We start from the raw sequence: 24,704 nt of genomic DNA, 5'->3' as shown, positions 1-24,704 counted from the left end.
CCAGTTTTGTCCAAAGGCATCGATACAATAACGTCAGCAATATGGGAATCAAAATTCAATTCAAGGTTATATAAAAGATTCATTCATGTAATCAACCTCAAAATAGTCAAATGTTACAGCTTTTTTTATTGTTATTGCCGAGGGCAGCAATATGTTGAAAATCAAAGTGAAAGAAGGAAAAATTTAAACACAAACACAAGATGATCAAACAGTAAGGAAAACATAAAGCCGGTTAAACCAACCAATCCTCTTATGTGGTAGACATCTCATGAACAATAAAATTATTAATTCATTCATAAAGTGTTACCGTCCAACACACCCAACAAAAAAAAAAAAAAAAACAAAAGTAAAAGAAGAAAACAAAAAAGTAGTTTCAACATAGGCTCATTTCTCCCAGAGCACTTTGTGATTCCAAACCTGAATGACAATCTATTCACATCACCCATCTTTTGGGTACAAAGAGGATCTCCCGTCCAGCTGCTTTCACCCGAGCAGTTCTTCATGAACTGTCCATGGGGGCTTCACCCCCAGTAGGAGGCACAACCACAAAAGCATTGTTTTCCATCACTCTTTGCTCTATGTTTCTGCCTGCACCAAATACAAACTCACTTCCCGTGCTCGGAACCGACCGATCGAAGACGGATGCCGTAGTTGGTTGATTGAACACAGGGGCTGGAGATGTATTGACTGGCAATCCAAACCCAAACGATGGAAGTGATTCGGCCGGAAGTACTGGTTGCATGGCTGTGGTTTCACCACATCCAAAAATCTTTTGTTCATAATCCAGCAACTGCTGCTGGACAGCTGAAAGATACAATAAACGAGGGAGACAACAATAAACAGCTAAAAATGAAACAAAATAATACAGTATGGATCTTCAAGATTTTTGTCTTCCATGTATCTAGCATAAACCACAGCATGCCCCAAATAAAAAAAGGAAAATATAACTCATAAACACAATATGGATCCTCAAGATTTTTTATTTCCGTTTATCTAGCATAAACCACAGCATGCCAAATAAAAAAAAGGAAAAAATAACTTATGAATACAGTATGGATCATCAAGATTTTTTGCTTTCCATTTGTCTAGCATAAACCACAGCATGCCCAAAAAAAAAAAGGAAATAAGGAAAAAAAAAAAAACTTATGTACGGTTTTGTGCTCCATTTCTTATATGATGCACAGAGAAGAGTAAAAACCTGGGGATAACTCCACCATCGGTCGACGATCTCTAACCCATTGAAAACTTTGTGCAAATCGCCATCCTTTGCATTTCATCAAATAGGCCATTACGATTGCTGGTGACCTGCCATAAGAAAACAATAAAACAGATGCTGTGCATATAATACCCGTGTCAATGAAATAAAAATGTGTAACTGAACTAAACCAACCTATTTTTGCCCAACATACAGTGGACAAGAACACGTGCCTTCTCCTTGTCGCATTGCTCTGTATTTAGAGAATAATATTGATATGAAAGAACAAGAACTACAAGAAAGTAAAGGCCAAACCAATTAACATCCTAGATCAGCTGATAAAACAACTCACATGTAGTAGGTCTGAATAGTACATATCTTTATTTATGCAAGGTGTTAGGATCGAGAGCACTAAGAGGGGGGGGGTGAATTAGTGCAGCGGAAATCTTACAGCGATTAAAAACCAAAAGCTGCGTTCGTTCAATAAAAGCTATTATGATGCAAAAGCTAATTCTCAGTTTGTATCTAAGTGCAGTTTGCGTCTAAGCGCAGATTGCGTCTAAGCGCAGTTTGCGTCTAAGCGCAGTTTGCGTCTAAACACAGTTTGCGTCTAAGCGCAGTTTTGCGTCTAAGCGCAGTTTACGTCTAAACTCAGATTTACGTCTAAACGCAGTTTTACGTCTAAACGCAGATTTACGTCTAAACTTTGAAACTCGTTTGTATACTCGCAGAAGACAGTATGCAGTTGAAATCAAGACGTAAACGTGAACTGAGAACTGATGATTGTGAGAGGAAAGCCGATTTACGTCTAAATGCAGTTTTACGTCTAAATGTTGAAACTCGTTCGTAAAATTGTAGAGGACAGTTTGCAGTTATCAATAGGATCAAAATGTAAGTGTAAACTGCAAAGAAACTCTTTCGTAAAAGCACGGAAGACAGTTCTGCAGAATCAAACGTAAACGTAAACTGTAATGTACGAAAATACGAATTTACGTCTGAATACAGATTCGGAAGAACAGCACTTAGAACTTGTTCGTGAGAGCGCAGAGAGCAGTAGTAATGGAGGAGGTTTGCAGTAATGATAAAGTGCTCAAAAATAAACGCAAACCAGAGATTTAGAGTGGTTCGGTCAGCCTTGACCTACTCCACTTTTGGCTTCCTCCACCGACAAGGTTGCCGACGTCAACTAGGGGCCTTCCTTCAATAGGCGAAGGCCAAACTTCCCTTTTACAGTTTCTCTCCTTTTGACAGGCTCAGGAGACAACCTTTACAGACCTTTCTCTCCTCACTTTACAACTGAAAACTTGAAGAACAGAAGGAGGAGACTTAAAGGCTTTACAACACTTTTGAGCTCTTAGAATCACAGAAAAGATCAAGATTTCGGTGTAGGTCTGTATCTTTTCAGTGCTGAATGGGTGGGGTATTTATAGGCCCCAACCCAATTCAAATTTCGAGCTCAAAACGATCAAATCCCGGAATTCCGGGATCAGGCGGTTGCACCTCTTGACTGGAGAGGTGGCACCGCCTGGCAGAGCTCGAAGTCTGAGCTCAGGCGGTTGCACCTCTCGACTGGAGAGGTGGCACCGCCTGGCAGAGCTCGAAGACTGAGCTCGGACGGTTCCACCTTCTCTGTCAGGGGTGGTTGCACCTTCCTGCCAGAGCTCGAAGACCGAGCTCAGGCGGTGCATCTCCTGACCAGAGAAGTTTCTCTTCTCTGCCAGAGGTGGTTGCACCTCTCTGCCAGAGGTGGTTGCACCACTCTGCCAGAGCTCGAAGACCGAGCTCAGGCGGTGCATCTCCTGTCCAGAGAGGTTGCAGCTCTCTGCTAGAGCTCGAAGACCGAGCTCGGTGGTTGCATCGCCTGCCAGAGCTCGGAACTTGAGCTCTGGCGGTGCTACCTCTCGACAGAGGAGGTTGCACCGCCCAGTCTCTCTTGGAGACTGAGCCCTGGGCGGTTGCACCTCTTGGCTGGGGCGGTTGCACCGCCCAGTCTCGCTGGGAGACTTAGCCTGGGCGGTGGCACCTCCCTGCCTGGGCGGTTGCACCTCCCACAGCTACTTGGGTTCGAATGGGTTGAACCATTCGACCCAACTTGAGTTCTTCAGGGGCCCAATTGCCCCAGGATTAAGCTAATGGGATCACCTCCCATTTCTAACTTAATCACCGTGCTAACTACGATTAAATCTAAGACAATTTCTGCAGCTTTGCTTCGGTACGTCAATCGCTTCTTCCGGCGAGTTTCCGGCGAACTTCCGTCGATCATCCGATGAACCCTCGGTGATGCTTCTGCGGACTTCCGGCAAACTCCTGGACTTTGCGACGATCCACTTGGCGAGTTCCGACGAGCTTCGCTTGGCAAGCTTCTGGACTTCTCGGATCTGTTCTCGCAGAACCTCCGACGACCGTCCGTACTTCCGTCGAACTCTCGAACTCCCAACGTGATCATGAACTTGACTCCGACGCAACTCCTGCTGCTTGTCTATCTTTCATCGTAGTTAATCCTGCACACTTAAAACAAAACTTCGATCGAGACAATTAATCCTAAGCAATTAACCAAGTTGTCCGGCATGTCATTGGTCCCTCGACGCTTCGTCTGATTCTTCGGCGCATCGTCCTCTCCTGCGGCCTATTGCCCAATCGGCCAGTTGACTCCGCAACTCCGATATCCTTGGCACAATACCCGCTCTACTTGGCCCGATGCCCGAGTCCACGGCCCGAAGCCTTCTGTCGATACGTCGACCGATCCACCGGCCCGACGTCCAATCTTCTGACATGTTCCTCCGGCACAACATGATTTTCCTGCTTTAATTGTCTCATCCTGATCAAAGCATCCTGCGTCACTCAAAACGCAGATTAAATCATAAACATATATCAAGTAGTTTCATCATCAAAATACGAGATTCAACAATCTCCCCCTTTTTGATGATGACAACCACTTGATGACGGAGTTAAACTTAACTCCCGGAGTTTAAACAAACTCCCCCTATCAATATGCCATATTGATAGAACCTTGAATTCAACCTGAATTCAAGTCATTGCAATATTCATCATGAATACTTGCAACACGTCAACATGAACATATGCATAAACTTATGCATCACATGTCATGTCATCAACATACTTCTCCCCCTTTGTCATCAACAAAAAGGAGAAGTACCACAATCAAGTGTTTGTGATATTGGTTCAATTCATTGCATGAAAAACATAGTATCAAGTTTTATCATAATGCAATCTTTGGAGCTAGAAGATTTAGCAAGTATTTCATCATGCTTAGAACATTCATGCTATCAAGTTTTAGATATGCAAGTTTTATAGCATATAAGATAGCAAGTTCTACATCATGTAAGCTAGCAAATTAGAGATGTTCAAGAAGGCAACTCTTGCTTCTTGAAAATTTTGCTCACTTTGCTAGATGCGCAAGTTAGCATTTTTGCCTCTTTTGAGATAGCAACTTTTTGCTTCTCTTTAGACCAACAAGCTAGCAATTTTTACGATATACAAGTTTCACAATATATAAGCTAGCAAAAATTTCGAAAGCAAATACAAGATAGCTTTCTTGTGTAAGCTCATGATTCTTGCTTCCTATTGCAATGTGCAAATTGCAAGTTTTGCTTCAACTAAGATATTCAAGATAGTGATGTTCAAGAAGACAATTTTTCTTCTTGAAATGAGCAAGTTAGCAATCTTTGCTACTTAAGATAGGCAAGCAAGCAGTCAAGTTTTTGCATCTTCTTGACTTGTACAAGCTAGCTATCTCCCCCTTTGTCATTGTAAAAAAGGAAGAGAGAATACAGTTTTGTACTTCTTTTTTCCTTTTACAACGATTTCAAAATCATGACAAAGGATGAATAATCAAGTTATGAATGTCAAGACAATTTTTCATCATGAATATTTTATCATTGCATGCATCATTATCATAAGTTGAAGTATTACATGCATGATATCATATCACCATTCATAATTACATTAATGTTTCAATATAGCAATTTCTTCTCAAAATGTGTAACTTGGCACTCATGGCATTTTAGATCATGATTTACATCATATGCAATACATCACATCATAATTAGAAAGCAAGTATTGCATGCATAATTGCACATCATAAATGTTTCATATCATGATGGTATCAATTTTGTCAAATTATATCCTACCATGCATGATCAAAACTTCTCCCCATTTTATCATTGAAAACAAGAAGAAAGTAGGGGGTAGAGCATAAAAGTATTAAATATTTTAATCATTTCAAGGCATCATAGATCAAGTTATGATTCGTGATTCATCATAAAGCAAGTTAGTTTTCAATCATCACATAAGGCATTTAAGGAATTTTTGAAACATAGGAGAATGATTAATTTAAGCATACAATGTTTCAATCCAATTCAAGTCATGAATATCAATGCTTTCATATTGTGAGTATCAATTCATGAATACCACAGGATATTATTTGTGACTTCAATTTTGCAAGATCAAGATTATGATTCAAATCAAATCATTAACTTGAAATTCATAATCAAGTCATTAAAATTAATTTCGAGATTCACAAAATATCATGAAATCATTAATCTCGATCAGATGGGAAAAGCATTTTCTTTTTAAGTGATTCTTTTAACGCATCATAAAAAAAAACTCATTCATAATTCAAGTGATTTACAAGATATCATAAATGAATTTATCACTTGTATTTCATCAAAATCGAGAACTCTAGAGATAGAAAATGATTGAAGCATTTAACATGATTGATGCATGATTCATATTTAAAGTGTATCTTATATCGTAAATACGAATCAAGCATTTGTCAAATCTGAAATCATCCTCAAAATTACATTCAATAAATTCATGTATGACAAGCATAGATTTATTGAAAAATCAATAAGATAGAGGATTACATTTCAAGTGTTCATCAATTGTAGCATTTCATCATGTGGTAAGATATCAATGCGTAAAACTGTGAAGCAAGATTTTGTTTGATATCTTGATACAGGGCATATAGCAATGATAGCAATCATATATTTCTTGGTGATGCAAGCATGGGATAATCATAGCATAGTGTTTATAGCATCAATTCATATATTTCTCCCCTTTTTTAAGTGTTTCATCTTAAGTGATCGATTTCATGTTAGCATGCCTTTTCATTTATGTCAAATGAAAACATGCATCAACGTTTAGGATCGTAAAATGAATTTCATCATAAAACCATCAATCACAAAAATCATCATGTATATCTCATGCATGAAATTGTCAATCGAAATATTTAATTTCATCATTATGCATTTCTTCAAATCAAACATGATCTTTAATCAAAATCGAGAAATAACAATGGAAATTAACGTAATGCACATTATTACTTCTTAACCATGATTTCATATTTTCAATCAAGATCATTTTATTTGTTTATCATAAAATATGCAATATTATCATTTTTGAAATTACTTAGTATGATCATAATAATTTTTTTTTTTTTTTTTTTTAACATGTAATTTTTAAGAAAATTAATTCTAAACTAAAAGAGAAAGATACATCATGAAAGCATCAAGTAATTTCAAAATAAATTAGGGGGATTTCGATTACCTCATCATTGTAGGCTGTTAAGGCGTAGTTTGCCGCCTTGCTTTTGTTGACTTTCTCTTCTTCGGAGGAGCTCGATTCATCCCAGTTTTTGTTCTTCTTCTCGCGTTTAAAGCAAGTAGTTTGATTCTTTTTGCTTTTTAATTTTCGTTTCATTTGTAGTTTAAGTTCACCATCACTTGAGCTTATGCTCGAGTGGTCTTCAAATGTTCTATGTCCCAAATCCTTCCTGTTCTTTGGAAGGTGGTTCTCAAGTTCTTCACGTGCATTGCACGTCATTTCATATGTGATCAATGAACCAATTAGTTCTTCAAGTGGAAATTGGTTCAAGTTTTTCGATTCTTGAATAGCAGTTACTTTTGAATCCCAAGTTTTAGAAAGTGAGCGCAAAACTTTGTTAACGAGTTCAAAATCCGAAAAGCTTTTACCAAGTGAATTTAAACCATTGACGACATCCGTAAAACGGGTGTACATGTCAACAATGGTTTCGCTTGGTTTCATATGAAAAAGCTCGAAATCATGCAGTAAAATATTAACTTTCGAGTCTTTGACTCTACTAGTTCCCTCATGCGTGATTTCAAGAGTGCGCCAAATATCGAAAGCCGTTTCGCACAAAGAAACCCGATTGAACTCATTTTTGTCCAAAGCGCAAAATAAGGCATTCATAGCCTTTGCGTTTAAAGAAAAATACTTCTTCTCTAAATCCGACCATTCGTTCGTCGGTTTAGAGGGAAGTTGAAAACCATTTTCAACGATATTCCATAAATCCAGATTTAGAGAAATCAAGAAAACTCTCATTCGAGTTTTCCAGTAAGTGTAGTCCAATCCGTTAAAGAACGGTGGACGAAAGACCGAAAAGCCCTCTTGAAGAGCCATTTCTCTCGGGTGTAAATCCGAAATGAGAGATACCCCGCTCTGATACCAATTGTTAGGATCGAGAGCACTAAGAGGGGGGGGGTGAATTAGTGCAGCGGAAATCTTACAGCGATTAAAAACCAAAAGCTGCGTTCGTTCAATAAAAGCTATTATGATGCAAAAGCTAATTCTCAGTTTGTATCTAAGTGCAGTTTGCGTCTAAGCGCAGATTGCGTCTAAGCGCAGTTTGCGTCTAAACACAGTTTGCGTCTAAGCGCAGTTTGCGTCTAAGCGCAGTTTGCGTCTAAACACAGTTTGCGTCTAAGCGCAGTTTTGCGTCTAAGCGCAGTTTACGTCTAAACTCAGATTTACGTCTAAACGCAGTTTTACGTCTAAACGCAGATTTACGTCTAAACGCAGATTTACGTCTAAACTTTGAAACTCGTTTGTATACTCGCAGAAGGCAGTATGCAGTTGAAATCAAGACGTAAACGTGAACTGAGAACTGATGATTGTGAGAGGAAAGCCGATTTACGTCTAAATGCAGTTTTACGTCTAAATGTTGAAACTCGTTCGTAAAATTGTAGAGGACAGTTTGCAGTTATCAATAGGATCAAAATGTAAGTGTAAACTGCAAAGAAACTCTTTCGTAAAAGCACGGAAGACAGTTCTGCAGAATCAAACGTAAACGTAAACTGTAATGTACGAAAATACGAATTTACGTCTGAATGCAGATTCGGAAGAACAGCACTTAGAACTTGTTCGTGAGAGCGCAGAGAGCAGTAGTAATGGAGGAGGTTTGCAGTAATGATAAAGTGCTCAAAAATAAACGCAAACCAGAGATTTAGAGTGGTTCGGTCAGCCTTGACCTACTCCACTTTTGGCTTCCTCCACCGACGAGGTTGCCGACGTCAACTAGGGGCCTTCCTTCAATAGGCGAAGGCCAAACTTCCCTTTTACAGTTTCTCTCCTTTTGACAGGCTCAGGAGACAACCTTTACAGACCTTTCTCTCCTCACTTTACAACTGAAAACTTGAAGAACAGAAGGAGGAGACTTAAAGGCTTTACAACACTTTTGAGCTCTTAGAATCACAGAAAAGATCAAGATTTCGGTGTAGGTCTGTATCTTTTCAGTGCTGAATGGGTGGGGTATTTATAGGCCCCAACCCAATTCAAATTTCGAGCTCAAAACGATCAAATCCCGGAATTCCGGGATCAGGCGGTTGCACCTCTTGACTGGAGAGGTGGCACCGCCTGGCAGAGCTCGAAGTCTGAGCTCAGGCGGTTGCACCTCTCGACTGGAGAGGTGGCACCGCCTGGCAGAGCTCGAAGACTGAGCTCGGACGGTTCCACCTTCTCTATCAGGGGTGGTTGCACCTTCCTGCCAGAGCTCGAAGACCGAGCTCAGGCGGTGCATCTCCTGACCAGAGAAGTTTCTCTTCTCTGCCAGAGGTGGTTGCACCTCTCTGCCAGAGGTGGTTGCACCACTCTGCCAGAGCTCGAAGACCGAGCTCAGGCGGTGCATCTCCTGTCCAGAGAGGTTGCAGCTCTCTGCTAGAGCTCGAAGACCGAGCTCGGTGGTTGCATCGCCTGCCAGAGCTCGGAACTTGAGCTCTGGCGGTGCTACCTCTCGACAGAGGAGGTTGCACCGCCCAGTCTCGCTTGGAGACTGAGCCCTGGGCGGTTGCACCTCTTGGCTGGGGCGGTTGCACCGCCTAGTCTCGCTGGGAGACTTAGCCTGGGCGGTGGCACCTCCCTGCCTGGGCGGTTGCACCTCCCACAGCTACTTGGGTTCGAATGGGTTGAACCATTCGACCCAACTTGAGTTCTTCAAGGGCCCAATTGCCCCAGGATTAAGCTAATGGGATCACCTCCCATTTCTAACTTAATCACCGTGCTAACTACGATTAAATCTAGACAATTTCTGCAGCTTTGCTTCGGTACGTCAATCGCTTCTTCCGGCGAGTTTCCGGCGAACTTCCGTCGATCATCCGATGAACCCTCGGTGATGCTTCTGCGGACTTCCGGCAAACTCCTGGACTTTGCGACGATCCACTTGGCGAGTTCCGACGAGCTTCGCTTGGCAAGCTTCTGGACTTCTCGGATCTGTTCTCGCAGAACCTCCGACGACCGTCCGTACTTCCGTCGAACTCTCGAACTCCCAACGTGATCATGAACTTGACTCCGGCGCAACTCCTGCTGCTTGTCTATCTTTCATCGTAGTTAATCCTGCACACTTAAAACAAAACTTCGATCGAGACAATTAATCCTAAGCAATTAACCAAGTTGTCCGGCATGTCATTGGTCCCTCGACGCTTCGTCTGATTCTTCGGTGCATCGTCCTCTCCTGCGGCCTATTGCCCAATCGGCCAGTTGACTCCGCAACTCCGATATCCTTGGCACAATACCCGCTCTACTTGGCCCGATGCCCGAGTCCACGGCCCGAAGCCTTCTGTCGATACGTCGACCGATCCACCGGCCCGACGTCCAATCTTCTGACATGTTCCTCCGGCACAACATGATTTTCCTGCTTTAATTGTCTCATCCTGATCAAAGCATCCTGCGTCACTCAAAACGCAAATTAAATCATAAACATATATCAAGTAGTTTCATCATCAAAATACGAGATTCAACACAAGGTACTGCAACAAGCATGGAAACAGTTTCAAATTCAGACTGGAGAAAGGTCACTGAAATCCCATACTATTAGTAGTTTACTACTGTATTGTACTTTTAGTACTAAGAATACTTTTAATTTGCATTTTGCACAATCTTACATATATCAAATTCTCTATGCGGCTCTGCTTATTAGGTTATCCTAATTATGGTTTTCTTCTTCTTTACTTCTATTATCACATCCTGGTACAAATTAACTCGCATACCAAGAGAATTATTTCGTGCATGAACCTCCCTTCGAAAAACCTTTATGCAATCATGACAAGTGATACCAGAGCTGACCTAATATTGGGTATGGTGAGAGTCTCGGATGGAAAAGGCCACCCGTGGACTGGGCTAGAGAACACGCTACAACGTAGAGTGACCATTAGGTTTTGGGTCTAATGCACCATGGTAAAGTTTGATTCTAAGTTCCATTGGTCCTTCACTGTAATATCCTTCATTACTTAATTATTTATGATACCTATAAATTTTTATAATATCTTGATTATTTTAATATGAGAATTTATTTAATATTTATTTAATTATATAATTTTATATTGAAAGCTTAGTGCGAGAGGCCTAATTGTGAATTATAGAACCTGATAGTGATTTGTAAAATTTTCCATGATAAGTTAGTGGAAAAAATAAAAATTATAAGTGGGCACTAGCAAACAAATGAGGGTGCTACCTCATACTTGCTCTGACACCTAATATTAATTTGTTGCATACTTGACACCTAATATTATTTTGTTGCATGCTTGACACTTTGCAACATTTAGATTTAGGTAAGCACTAAAGATTAGAAACCAAAAGTTAGACCTAATTAGTGCCTTTGTTGCCTTCGATAGCACATTTGAGAAAGAGAGTGAAGTGAAAGAGAAGAAGAGAATGTGTTTGTTTCTGACTTAAGAATTTGGTCTAATTCAAGATCTTTAGGAAATTAGCTATCTAAGGAAAGTGTTCTACCTGGTCTTACAGTAATTTGATCTCAGATTATTTTCTATTTATGAGCAATTAGTAGAGATTTATTTTTTTCTAATAGTATAAACTTCAATTGAATTGTAAACTTAAAATCTAGGAATTTTGATAATCTTGACCTTATTTCAACTATAACATTCTGTACAAAAACTCTAAATTGAGCAAACACAATTTTATTAGAAACTAGATTCATAGATCTTTCTATTAACACCTTATTTGAATGATTTGAAGCACCAATGCCCGTCTAAACACTTATTCTAGTGAAGTGATCCATTGGATTTTACTAAGTAGAGACAAAATGATGTAACCTGTCTATTAAATTCTTTATAATCTTCTGTGGATAACTTGAATTTATACAAATTTTTTTTTAGTGGAAAGTTGACTCCTATATCTTTCTATCAACATCTTATTTAAATGATTTGGATCGACAATGCTTATTCAAATGCTTGTTTCAATTAATCATTCAAATTCTGCTAAGCATAGACAAAGTGATCTGACCTTATGAATTTCATTACTTATAAGTTTATGTGGACAATTCTAATTTACACAAAACTTGTTTTATTGGAAGCTAAACTCGCATACCTTGCTAAAAACTCTTATTTGAATAATCTAGAGCATAATTGTCAATCCAGATGTCTATTATAACTGATATTACAATTCTGCCCATATGATTCGTTTCCAAACTTACACAATTTTTTCTTTTACCTTCTGGAATTTGATTAAAGCCAAAATCCTCCCTCAAATGAGTCTCATGTTGTTGCTTTAAATTCCTTTATCTCTTAGTTATTGATTCTTGTAATAATTGAATGAGTTGTACATATGTTCATTATAGCTTTGGTTTTGCTTCACACGTGCACATGTATATTTTTGTTGTGTCACGTGCTTCCAATACATTTCTATTTTCTTGATTTATACATAAGAATATCTTTATTTGTACTCTGATATTTGTAAAATAATTTAATCCCTTTGCCAGAAATGAAATGAAAATTATGCTATGTTTATGGAGCCATGACGAGCTCATGTCGACAAATGACTTCATATAGACATGGAGACATATGTTATGATCATCTAGAAACGAGTGAATTTATGGGACCATCTAGAAATGGGTAGATTTATGTTATGTTATGATCACACTACATCATCTATATTATATTCCTTTGACACAATTCTAAATAACATACTTATATGTTATATGTTGTTATTTGCTCTCCTAATATGTATGAATCAGATTAGATGATAAATATGACTCTTGAACTCATACCTTGTATCTTGATCCTTATGTCATATGATTTGTCCTTTCTTATGCCATGGATATGATAGTCGTTTACTGAATTTTTGTAGCTTACTTTTTTGTTATATAAAATTTTCAAGTTAGCTTGTCTCTATCATCACACTCTAGTTAGGTTTAGGCTGAGGCAGTGGAATCATAGAAGAATATGACATGTTTTGTGGTTTTACAAGATATCATTGTAAAGAAAATTTTGGTTGTGAGGTTGTCCATAAACTGAGCTAGTGTTTTTGTCAATGTTAAACAACATCTTATGTATTGGATGTTTAAAAATATTAAATTTGATGTTTTCAAATTTTGAGGTGTGACATTGATAAGAAAAATGGTCAAAGATTTGAATTAACTTACAAAAGGTTTGATAGATGTACTACCACTGATTTGGGGTTCAACATTTTGAGATAATTTAGGCTTAACAAGTTAATGGGTCAATTATTATACCAGACTAGGTAGGAATCCACATCTGCCTACCATTCTCAATTGTTAGTCTCACATAAAACCTCAAAATTCAAACTATGCAGTATGCACCAAGCATCCATAATTCTCGGAGTCCTTATAATCAACACTTGGTTAGATTAACTGGTTCTGTACCTCCTCGTAGATAACCATCACAAAATAAGACAGAACAAAAAAGGATTTATTGGGTTCTAATTAAATATCAAATTCTAACCTTCAAGCAGAATAGCTAGGCTGGAAAACGCAAGAATGCCCCCTTGTTATGGATCATCTAATGCTGAGACCTCAAAAATAAAATAACGAATTATAATAGAATTTCCTCAACCTTGAGTACATCCCAGGTTCATCTAAATGTGGAAACCTTCTTTCCCCTTTGTTCCAAGTACATTCCAAGTTCATCTTACCGAGGAAACATTCTTTCCCCTTTGTTCTTCTTTCTCGTGTTCTCTAAAATATTTCTATTTTCTGTTTGTGATTAGTATAACAATGTGTTTATGAGATCACAGATGCAGAAGGAATGCTCATCTCTGATCTTTCACACTGCTGAAATTCAGTTTGAAATCAATGAATAGCATATTGTACCAGCCATGTTTTGAATAAAAAAGCCAATCAGGCAGCTGAATGTCTCACCGACTGTTCTAGAATTAATGTTCTGTTGATTTTGCAAGTCCCATTTCTTTGGGACTTTCATACCTGTGAGCTCTGCTGCCTCTGGAACTTTTCAGGTAGTAGTTTAATAATTTTCCAAAAAGAAGTATATTGTGTCTAACTCATAAATAACAACAAGCAACTTGTTTGAGAAAAGAGGTCAACGCAGAACACAGAATATACTTTAATGTCTACTTAAAACTACTAAAATTCACTACCTATTTCTGGTGTAAGCACACAAAGACAAACTTTTTCCCCGACAGTTCTTGTTACTAGTATTTAAATAGTTGCATGGAAGTAAAATCAATATATGATATAAGCTAAAAGGTATAGCAACAAAATTTCCTCATCTTAAAAGTCGTATAGCGGAGAACATCATGACATGTTCATATGATATTTCATGAAGTATAATTTTGGAGTTGTAGATCAATGTGAATGAGCATGAAGTACATAAGAAATTGATCAAGCAAAAGAATCTTTGAAGCATGCATACTATATCACACACAACACTGACTAATGTCCATTGTATCTCCCAGTACAAAACAAACAGTACATACCGGTCCGCTAAACGAACAGTATGTGGATCCACCTGTTTCAAGCAGTATGCATAAAACAGGGTTGTGCCACCCAATACACCCCCTATATCGGGGGACATGTTCGAATGACGACTGTTACTGACTTGTATCGATCGGTAAATTCCGACCATATCATTCAATCATTCACATCAATGGAGTCTGATGGTCATAGTCGCCTTTCGACCATATTGGTTCAATCACTAACATCAATGGGGTCCAATGGTCATATTGGCCATTGGACACCTTATTGAGGTTGGTTCCACTCTTTAAAACCCCCTTCCTCTCCTCTTTCACTCTCCCTCACTCACACTCTTTTCTCCTTCTCTTTCTCATTCACTCTTTCTCACTCTCTCAATTAAACATCCTAATCGATGATTGAGCTCATTAAAAAACTTCAAAAGGCAAATAGGGATTGGTGGAAGATCTCTAGGAGCAGTTATAAGATTGAGTTCGACAGACGTACCATATTGATATGCAAATTTATAGGATTGCGGACCCATTCCAATGGCTATGAAATCCTGACATTCATTTTGGTGGTAGAAGTGTTGCTTATGTTTATTACTTAATTTGCTGAAAAAGCAGGCCTTTGACACATAATCTAACATCTCAACTCGTTTTATTATTATTATAATGATTCAAGATCAACAAAATTAATAGCGAAGTACACGAGAAAGTTGCCCCCTCAAAGATCCATCTTTAAATAGAGACATCTGCTATCTCATCGTAAAAACCTGAAATTACTAGTCATTTATAACTTATTTGTACTCTACTCTTATTGAAATTGAATTAGATTAGGATAAAAAAGGTATTACAAAGAATTCTTAATTTTTTACGTATTTTTGGCCATTTTTTACCATTTTTGGAAAATCGATATGTAACAACATGCGTATGATACATTGGTGCCGATCCGTATATACCGTGATAGAGGATAAAATAACATATTCTAAAGCTGACACATGGACATCTCCACCTCAACAATGAACGCCGCCACCTCAACTAAACAAATATGACATGAACCCACATAGGGGGCAATTGAGCCATCTTGATCGATAGTTGCACCTTCTTGGCACGTGGTTGAGCCACATCAATGGAGGTTGTGCCACCTTGGCATGTGGTTTAGACACACTAGTAGAAGTTACGACACCTTGGCAGGTGGTTGAGACACATTAGTGATGGTTACGCCACCTCAACTACCATCTCAGCAGGCGGTTGTGCCACCCCACAACTGCCTTTAACCTTTTAAACCATCGACAACCACTACGACCTGGTTATAAATAAATTCTCTCTCATTCTTTCCTTTCTTCTTCCGCACCCTTATTTCTTGACCACATCGAACGGGCTACCTCCAACCTTGATCTTCTATAGGATCTCAAGCAGCACGTCGAGAGATCAAGCAGCATCCAGATTCAATAGAAGATTCCTCTCCAATCATCTTCGACATCTCGGGACAATGTGCGTTGCCCATTATCGGATTGGACCGTTCTTCTCTCTATTTGTCGGACAACCAATCTCTGAGTTAACATACTAGTCCGGTGTTAGGACTCTAGCTTGGAGAGTCCTAATTGAGAGGGACATTCATGTAAAAATGTTAGGACTCTAGCTAGGAGAGTCCTAATTGAGAGGAGCATTCATGTAGGAGGTTTTTTCTTAGAGAAGAATTAGGAGTTGTAAGGGAATAGGAGTCTTGAGTAGGAGTCTTATTAGGAGTTGGTTAGAAGTAAGAGTCTTAAGTAGGAGTCCTATTAGGAGTTAGGGTTTAGAAGCCCTATAAATAGCCATGTATTCCTTCTCTTTTCATAAGCAATAGATGAATCTTTTCTGCAGCCTTTGAGCAGCAACTTGGAGGGAGGAACCCCTATAGAGTTCCAAGGAGGCCGATCCCATAAAGAGATCAACCCCAAGTTTAGAATCTGCAAGGGTTCTAACACCTGGTATCAGAGCAGCGTTCTTGGCGTCTCGCTGCCCTTCCACAGCCATCCATCAACCCTCCACAACCGCTCAAAGCAATTCCCACAATTGCTTAAAAGATCGTCACCAAATTCTGTCGTCATCTCCACCACTGCAGATCATCCTTTGATCTCCCCGTGAATTGCAACAGGTTCTGGTTTCGTACCTTACTGCTGCTGCAATTTAGTTATCCTTATTCAAAAATCCAAAAAAAAAAAAAAAAAACTGTTCCTATATTGTTGCATAAACCTTTCGTCACAAAGTTTTCATCTCTACGACGAAAGATACATTGCAGAATTCCAGCCGCATAGCATCATCTATTTGATCTTGCTACTGTGCTTTTTCTATCCAAATTTCTATGAAATTTTTATGACATCTTTGACACTTCCTAACAGTAGATTTCCCTTTGGTTTTTTCAAAAAATTCTCAATATAAACCATTGATCTTTTACGTCTAATCTGCTATACTTGAAAATCTGCACTGTAAAATTTCAGCCGCATAGCACTGTTTGTTTGATCTTGATACTATATTGTTTCTATCCAAATCCCTACGAAATTTTTATGATAGCTTTGACACTTCCTAACAGTGGATTTCCCTTTAGTTTCATCAAAAAATTCTCAATATAAACAACTGATCTTTTATGTACAATCTGCTATATCTAAAAATCTGTGCTGCAGAAAATTTTAGCCGCATATTGTTGCCTTAACCCATCTATTTGCAATCTTTTTTGAATGAAATTTCTTATACACTTCATAGATCATCTTAGCTTCCATCTAAGATTGATCTATTAAGAAAATTCATCTCTAAAAATGATTTTATGTTGCTGCAAATTTTCGTCGTAACTCACTGAAATTTTTCGACGAGAATTCTGCAATTGCAACTTGCACCAATTTCCTTGCTGTTATACTGCCGAAATTTTCTTGATTAAATTAGATATCCTTGCTGTCATATAAACTGTGATTTTGCTATCAATTCCCTCCTCAATTCTCTCAAGTTTTTGGTGGAAATTACGTCGAGAAACCGTTGTTTCTTCGACGACAATTCTACTCTTACAAGACAGCACATACTTGCTGCAACTCCCACGGATTTCTGTCAAACCTTTGCTACCATCTATCACAGATCCAAAACTTTCATCCACAACCCTAAAACTCTGCCAAACCACACCCTCAAACTGCACCCAAAACAGTCACAAAACAAGCCTAAACCGCAGCCTACATCCACCAATCCACCAACCCTTTCAACCATCACTTCTCTCAACCTATACATGCCCTTAACCCAACAACAAAAGAGAGATCTTAACATCATAGATTTGGGGGCATATACTATGGCATCTAAGGAGGCAATCAATGCTAAATTCGAAGCCTTGGAGGCGCGAATGGAGGATAAGATTCGGATGCTCTTTACCGAACTCAGATTGGGCCGACCACTAAGCCCGAAGAAATCATATCAAGGAGAGAGCTTTGCCCAATCACACCAAGCCCGAAGAGATGACTTCCAAGGGAGGGGAGGCTATATGACTGACCCCAACTATCCATGCATGAGAGTGGACTTTCCTAGATGGGAAGGAAACCCGATTGGTTGGATCTCGCGCACGGAGCGATATTTTCGGTACCACAAAACTGCGGATGTATCTATGATGAAAATTGCAGCTATACATCTTGAAGGGGATGCTATACAGTGGTTTGACTGGTTTAAACATACTTATGGAGTCCTTTCATGGCGACAATTCAAAGAAGGACTGTTGATCCGCTTCAAACCAACCGATTACAGGAATATTGACGGACAACTAGCAAAGATCCGACAAACTTTTACCATTCAGGAGTACCAAACCAGGTTTGAAAGGTTATCTAATCGAACTCATGATTGGTCTCAAAAACAGCTATTGAGGACCTTCATTGAGGGCTTGAAACCGGAGATCCGAGGAGAAGTTAAAGCGCGACAACCGTATACGCTTATGGCAGCCATCTCTTTCGCACGACATCAAGAGGAGCAATTGAATCATGAAGCTCGGAGGACTAGGGTCCCTCCTCAACCAGTAATATTGAAGCCCTCAGCCCCCCCTACTGTTGACCAAGTCCCTACACCGAAGAGGTTAACAAGAGAAGAGCTTCGGGAGCGATATGCGAAGGGGTTATGTTGGCATTGTGACGAGCCGTGGAGCCGTGAGCATCGCTGTAGTAAAGGAGGACTTCTTATGATTGAACCGATAGAAAAAGAGGTCATTGAACATCCAGAAGAGAGTCTTGAACATGAAGAAAAAGATGCAGAAGAAGAGCCACAACCGACCGAAGTTACGGTACATACACTAGCTGGCTACTCAAACCCGCAAACGATGAAAGTTGGAGGCCTTCTCAAACAACAACCGATCATTGTTCTCGTCGACACGGGCAGCACTAATAACTTCATAAACAGTAAGGTTGCTGTCCATATGAACTTACCTATTAAGAATTGCAGCAGGTTTGTCGTTAAGGTCGCCAACGGACGGATTTTGAAGTGTGATCATAGGTGCCCGCAGGTGAAACTGTTGCTGCAGGACCAAGAGATAATTGCAGATTTCTTCCTCCTCCCTCTTGATGATCATGAGGCCATACTCAAAATTAAATGGTTGATGACATTAGGTGATATTTCTTGGAATTTTATGCAACTATTTATAAAATTTTACAGTAAAGAGAAACGAAACGTGAGGACGACGTAACGATGATTTGCACACAACAAATGGAGAAGGTTTTGCATAAAGCATGCAGGGGCTTTTTGATACAACTTGAGCAGCAAATTAAAGGAGAGCCAATAGAATTTGAAGATCCAAACATATTTCCTTTGCTTGCTGAATTTTCAGATATATTTGACGAGCCGCACAACCTACCTCTTACTCGTCGGCATGATCATTGTATAATGATTTTTCCAGTCAAATCTCCAGCAAATACTCAGCCATATCGGTATCCACATCTCCAGAATGATGAAATAGAAAGGATTTTAAAAGAGATGCTTGAAACAGGAGTTATTCGGCCAAGTTGCAACCTCTACTTTTCACCGGTGCTACTTGTACACAAGAAGGACGGAACATGGCGAATATGCATTGATTACCGAGCTCTCAATGGTATAACCATCAAGAACAAATACCTTATTCCAATAGCAGATGAATTGCTAGATGAAAGGGAGCACAAATCTTCACAAAGCCGGACCTTCGATCCGGGTATTATCAAATATGAGTGTATGAAGAAGTCATACCGAAAACCGCCTTTCGAACACACAACGGCCACTACGAATTTTTACTTTCTTCAACAAAAGGTGAAATATCTTGGGCATATCATATCAGAGGAAGGTGTGACGGTGGACTCCTTCAAAATTGAAGCATTGCAAAACTGGCCTATCCCGAGGAACATAAAATTGCTATATGGCTTTTTGGGTTTAACAGGCTACTACCGTAAGTTCGTGAAAAACTATGGAAAGATCAGTGCACCACTTACTTCCTTACTGGAAAAAGATGTCTTCCAATGGTCGGACAGAGCCTCCACTGCCTTCGACAAACTTAAGGCAGCCATAACGACGACGCCGGTGCTAGCGCTACCATATTTCAACCGACCCTTCATCATTAAGGCCGATGCATCTAGAGACAGAATGAGAGACATTCTCATGCAAGATGGTCGACCACTCACATACATTAGCAAGACATTGTCTCCCCCCTATCAAAACATATTAACATATGATAAGGAGATGCTCACCATTATGCATGCAGCAACGAGGTGGAGATCGTACTTGATCAGGCGATACTTTCAAATCAAGACCGACCATAAAAGCCTAAAATATCTCTTGGAGCAGAAGATATCTTCTCCCGAGCAGCAAAAATGGGTAACAAAACTTCATGGATTTGATTTTGAAATAACTTACAAAAAGGGGAAAGAGAATGTTCTTGCAGATGCGCTTTCGCAGCTACCCGAGCAAGTTAAGTTTCGGTCGTTTCACTTCCGACCAGCGACTTCCTTGAGGATATTAAGATGGAATGACAGGAAGATTCAGATACTAGTAAGATTATAAAAAAATTGGAAGAAGCACCAAGCCCCATGGCTCATTACAATTGGGACTCAAAAGAATTACACTATAAGGGACGCATTGTTCTTGTGACAAATTCTACTTGCATCTTCAAGAGCAGATTTTGGACAAAGTTATTTCATATGCAGGGTATTAATATGAAAAGGAGTACGACATATCACCCACAAACCAACAGCCAGCCGGAAGTTTTAAACAGATGCTTGGAGACAGCCCAAAGCCACCCACCAAATATGACTACCCAAAGAGAACTCCAGACCCAGCCAAGTGCCATTATTGATCAACGGATCGTGACTCACTAATGAAGTGCCAATACAGTGGGCGAACCTACCAATAGAAGATGCCACTTGGGAGAACTATGACGACTTGAAGATCAAATTCTCAGAATTCACGAATCATCAACCTCGAGGACAAGGCTGATTTGAAGAGGGCGGGTCTGTTAGGACTCTAGCTTGGAGAGTCCTAATTGAGAGGGAGATTCATGTAAAAATGTTAGGACTCTAGCTAGGAGAGTCCTAATTGAGAGGGACATTCTGTTAGGACTCTAGCTAGGAGAGTCCTAATTTTGAGGGGCATTCATGTAGGAGGTTTTTTCTTAGAGAAGAATTAGGAGTTGTAAGGGAATAGGAGTCTTGAGTAGGAGTCTTATTAGGAGTTGGTTAGAAGTAAGAGTCTTAAGTAGGAGTCCTATTAGGAGTTAGGGTTTAGAAGCCCTATAAATAGTCATGTATTCCTTCTCTTTTCATAAGCAATAGATGAATCTTTTCTGTAGCCTTTGAGCAGCAACTTGGAGGGAGGAACCCCTATAGAGTTCCAAGGAGGCCGATCCCATAAAGAGATCAACCCCAAGTTTAGAATCTGCAAGGGTTCTAACATCCGGGCCAAGCTTGGTACCATCGGTTGGCACGAGACATTGAACCTTGACACTGACAATAATTTTCACTTTAAAGTATAAGCACAATTGTAGAAGTAATTATATACTTTAAGATAAGATCAAAGAGTGGCTCAACAATTGATAAGATTAAAAAATGCAAGTTATGGAAGATTGATGAGTGACCCAACAATTGAGATGTTGATTCTATGTCAATGTAACTTCTCTAGGAAAAGAAATTCAGGTTGCTACTTGTAACGTATGAATAAAAGTAATCCAAGAGTATGACAGTTTTACATCAAGGATGAATAATACCTAAAAACTGGATTGCATCATCAAATTGTAGAACTTTGTCATCTTGGAGGCAGTGATAAGTAAAGGAATTCTTGTACAGATTTTGGCAAGCAGGTACAGTCTGCAGTCATATCCAACAATGTATTATGGCAACAGATAAAAGAACAATTTCAAAAGCAAGATAGCTCATTTAAGTTAAGAAGTATCATTAAAGTGGAAATGCAAAATTAGGGAGCAAAAGTTGAAGACTCAAGATTAGCAATATGTCTTTCAATCCACCATATGGTCAAACTTGATATATGAAAAATAAAAGGGAAACCATAATGTAAAGGCTAAAACCAATAAGGATAAGGATATTCCTGATGCGATCTAAAACCAATAAAGCCTTCTTTCAATCCACCATATTCCTGATGTAAAGGCTAAAACCAATAAAGCCTTCTTTATAAGAATTGACTTGAGACTCAAAAGGTATAAGGATATTCCTGATGCGATCTAAAGAATGGCTATTCTGCTTAGTGCAGAACAGCGATCATGGAGGCATCAATGGCAGTTTTGCTATAGCAGAAACCATAATATAGTTGTAGCAACAGGTTATTGTGCTCTTGTAAACATAGCAGTTGCTGAAACAGGTTAACAGCCACCATAGGCAATCTCTATATAATTAGCCAAAGCAAATGCTTTAAGCCTTTTATTTCTTGCGATGACCCACTGTATGCCTATAGGTGAATTAGTTAAAAATGACCCTGATAAGATAATTCAAGTTAAACTGATCTCCTATGTGAAAATTGGTGTTAATTTGTCCACATATACAAGCCTTTGTACCTGATTTTTCGAACAGGGGACAGTATCCCATTGATTTCTCCAATATTTCTTGGAGAAATGAGAGAACGTAGTCTCACAGCATGTTATATGGATAACTGTATCATATCTGATGAAAGAAAAGTAGATACAACACTGAAATAGAATGATAAATCGAATGCAATGTTATTTCCTCCATTATCCATCGCTAAGAAGCAATATATCAACATAATATATTTTAGATCTAGTGTATTATGTTGGGGAGGAAGAGAAGAATTCCAAAACCAAAAGAAAACACCCAGAGATTAACAATCAAAAGCATATCAAGATTAACGTGATTCGGCAAATCCCGTCTACATCAACGGAGAAAATCATATTCTTAACTATTGAGATCAATTACAAGACCTTGAGTTATTCCTACTCAAGCATGGATTTCCTTGTAGTCCCTCTTACATAAATCCCAAAGAATTTACGCCCTTTTCTCACCCTCTCTAAAAACCCTAGAGAGTACCCTCTCTAGATACCCTAGAGAGAAATCAAGAAGCACCAAAAGTATTCCTCATATCTTGCTATCCCCTCACCATAATATACGGAAACAATATTTATAAAAGAACCAAACTATAATTACCAGGATTTCTTTTATTTCTGAGAACTCCTTGTACTTTGTCAATCCCAACAATCTCTCCTTTGGTAAGTATTTTATCCACTTATGTATCTCCTGAAGATAAAATACTTTTACTTCAAGCTCGTTCCCGTTTTCATCACTCATCCTTGTTGAATCTATGACTATCGGATCTTTTGACCTCTGATTCCACTTGTTGGGAAGGAAGAGAAGAATTCCAAAACCAAAAGAAAATACCCAGAGATCAACAATCAAAAGCATATCAGAAAGCCGACACAAGATGAACCTAGTTTAACAAATCCTACATACATCCATGGAGAAAACTAAATTCTTCACCATGTGAGATCAATAACGAGATCTTAAATTATCCCCACTTAAGCATGGATTTCCTTGCCTTTTTCTCATCCTCTCTAAGAAACTACCCTTTCTAAATATCTCATAGAGAAACCCAAGAGCACCAAAAATATTCCTCACATCATGTTCTCCTCCCATCAAGACCTAGAGATGCATGAGATATTTATAGAATAATCAAACGTTAATTAACATATTTCCTTCTTTCACAAGAACTCCTTGTACTTGGATTCCTTATCCCACTAAGACACTAGCTTTAGGAATCTTAAAATACTAGCTAACCCAACATATTATCAGCAAGAAGAACTGTTCTAATCATACTCCTGAAATATATCAGAATTTTCTTGAGCATTCCATGCCCATGTATTATATTCTTCAGAATGTTTATTGATTTGGACCAAAGTGCAACTCGCTTCTCTATAAGCTAAACATGTTATTCACCATGTTGCCTGTATAGGGAAATGCCTTTATCAACATGTTGACTCATCATCATATCCATCTTCAGTTGGAAGAGGTTGCATAGGCACTGCACAATTCCCGAATACAGGGTTGATGAATAGGCGAGAAGCATAAAGAAGCTCCTCTTTGCCTGTGAACTACTCAATATTCCAACCTTATTACGCTATGCATCATCCCTAGTCGTCGATCACTAAGTTAATACACCAAACGCTACGATTTCACACACATCACTTCTCTCTAGTCCATCAATTGCTACAACTGAGTACCAGATTTGCGAATCTTTATACAACCAGCTGCGCAAACCATAGCTACCAGTAAACACCACAGGCAATCAAGATCATCCAAGAAAGAGCAACAAACAGGGCCTTACGTTGAGGATGTGTGTGATGCGGAGGGTCTTGAGGATCTCCCCCCGGGAGGCGTTGTCGTAGCTGCCGAGGTAGAGGAAATCCGTGAGGATCTCAGAGGGGAAGGCGCTGGCCGGCTGGATCGGCCGCTCGAAGGCGGCGGGGACGCGGTGGCCGCAGACACCGCAGACCTCACCCTCCTCGTACTTGTGGTAGTGGCCACAGACATCGCAGGGGTTCTCCCTCTCCCTCTTCCTCATCGCGCGTCGGACCCCAGCGATTCGAGCGAGAAGGACACCTCCCTTTAAGAATCACACGGACTCGGAGGTCGAGAGGTCGGGAATCGGCGGTCCTCGATCGAAAAGTCGCGACCTTGCTTGCGCTCAAGAAAGATCTCGCTATCGCGCTCTCCCCGTGTAAAGAGAAGCGAGGGGATCCCTTTCATCGATCTAATAATATTAATTAATGTTAACGCTGTGAAAATGTCAAATATTATTACCAGGATTAACGCTTTCTTTTGCTCGCTCAAACACAACCCCCACCCCCCACCCTTTTAACAGAAGTGGAATCTGTCGCTACTCTGAAAACAGGACCCAAAACCATCACCTGTAATGGCCATCCGTGGACCCCACTCCACATCCGGCAGTGCTGAGTTTGGGGGCGCGCGTCTGGGGACGCGAAACAGCGCTTGGTGTTAATCTAGCAGTGACTTGGTACTGCTCTGTGGCTTCACAGCTGATTCGATCGAGGTGA

At 39.6% G+C, this 24,704-nt stretch overlaps 1 protein-coding gene across 1 annotated transcript; it reads right to left on the bottom strand.

Annotated features, from left to right (window-relative positions):
* Window positions 1–269: 269 nt before the first annotated feature.
* LOC103992025 (protein-tyrosine-phosphatase IBR5) lies at window positions 270–24,385 on the bottom strand. Its single transcript, XM_009411579.3, has 5 exons — window positions 23,975–24,385; window positions 21,396–21,495; window positions 1,391–1,448; window positions 1,199–1,305; window positions 270–804 (listed from the first exon to the last, which is right to left on the bottom strand). The coding sequence occupies exons 1-5, from the start codon at window positions 24,209–24,211 to the stop codon at window positions 500–502; spliced, it is 807 nt and encodes a 268-aa protein (XP_009409854.2). The 5' UTR covers window positions 24,212–24,385; the 3' UTR covers window positions 270–499.
* Window positions 24,386–24,704: the final 319 nt, after the last annotated feature.

This window comes from Musa acuminata, chromosome BXJ3-1 (assembly GCF_036884655.1).
Source record: "Musa acuminata AAA Group cultivar baxijiao chromosome BXJ3-1, Cavendish_Baxijiao_AAA, whole genome shotgun sequence".
NCBI lineage: Eukaryota > Viridiplantae > Streptophyta > Magnoliopsida > Zingiberales > Musaceae > Musa > Musa acuminata.
Note: the sequence above shows the minus strand (reverse complement) of the source record. Positions and strands in the feature narration are given on the sequence as shown.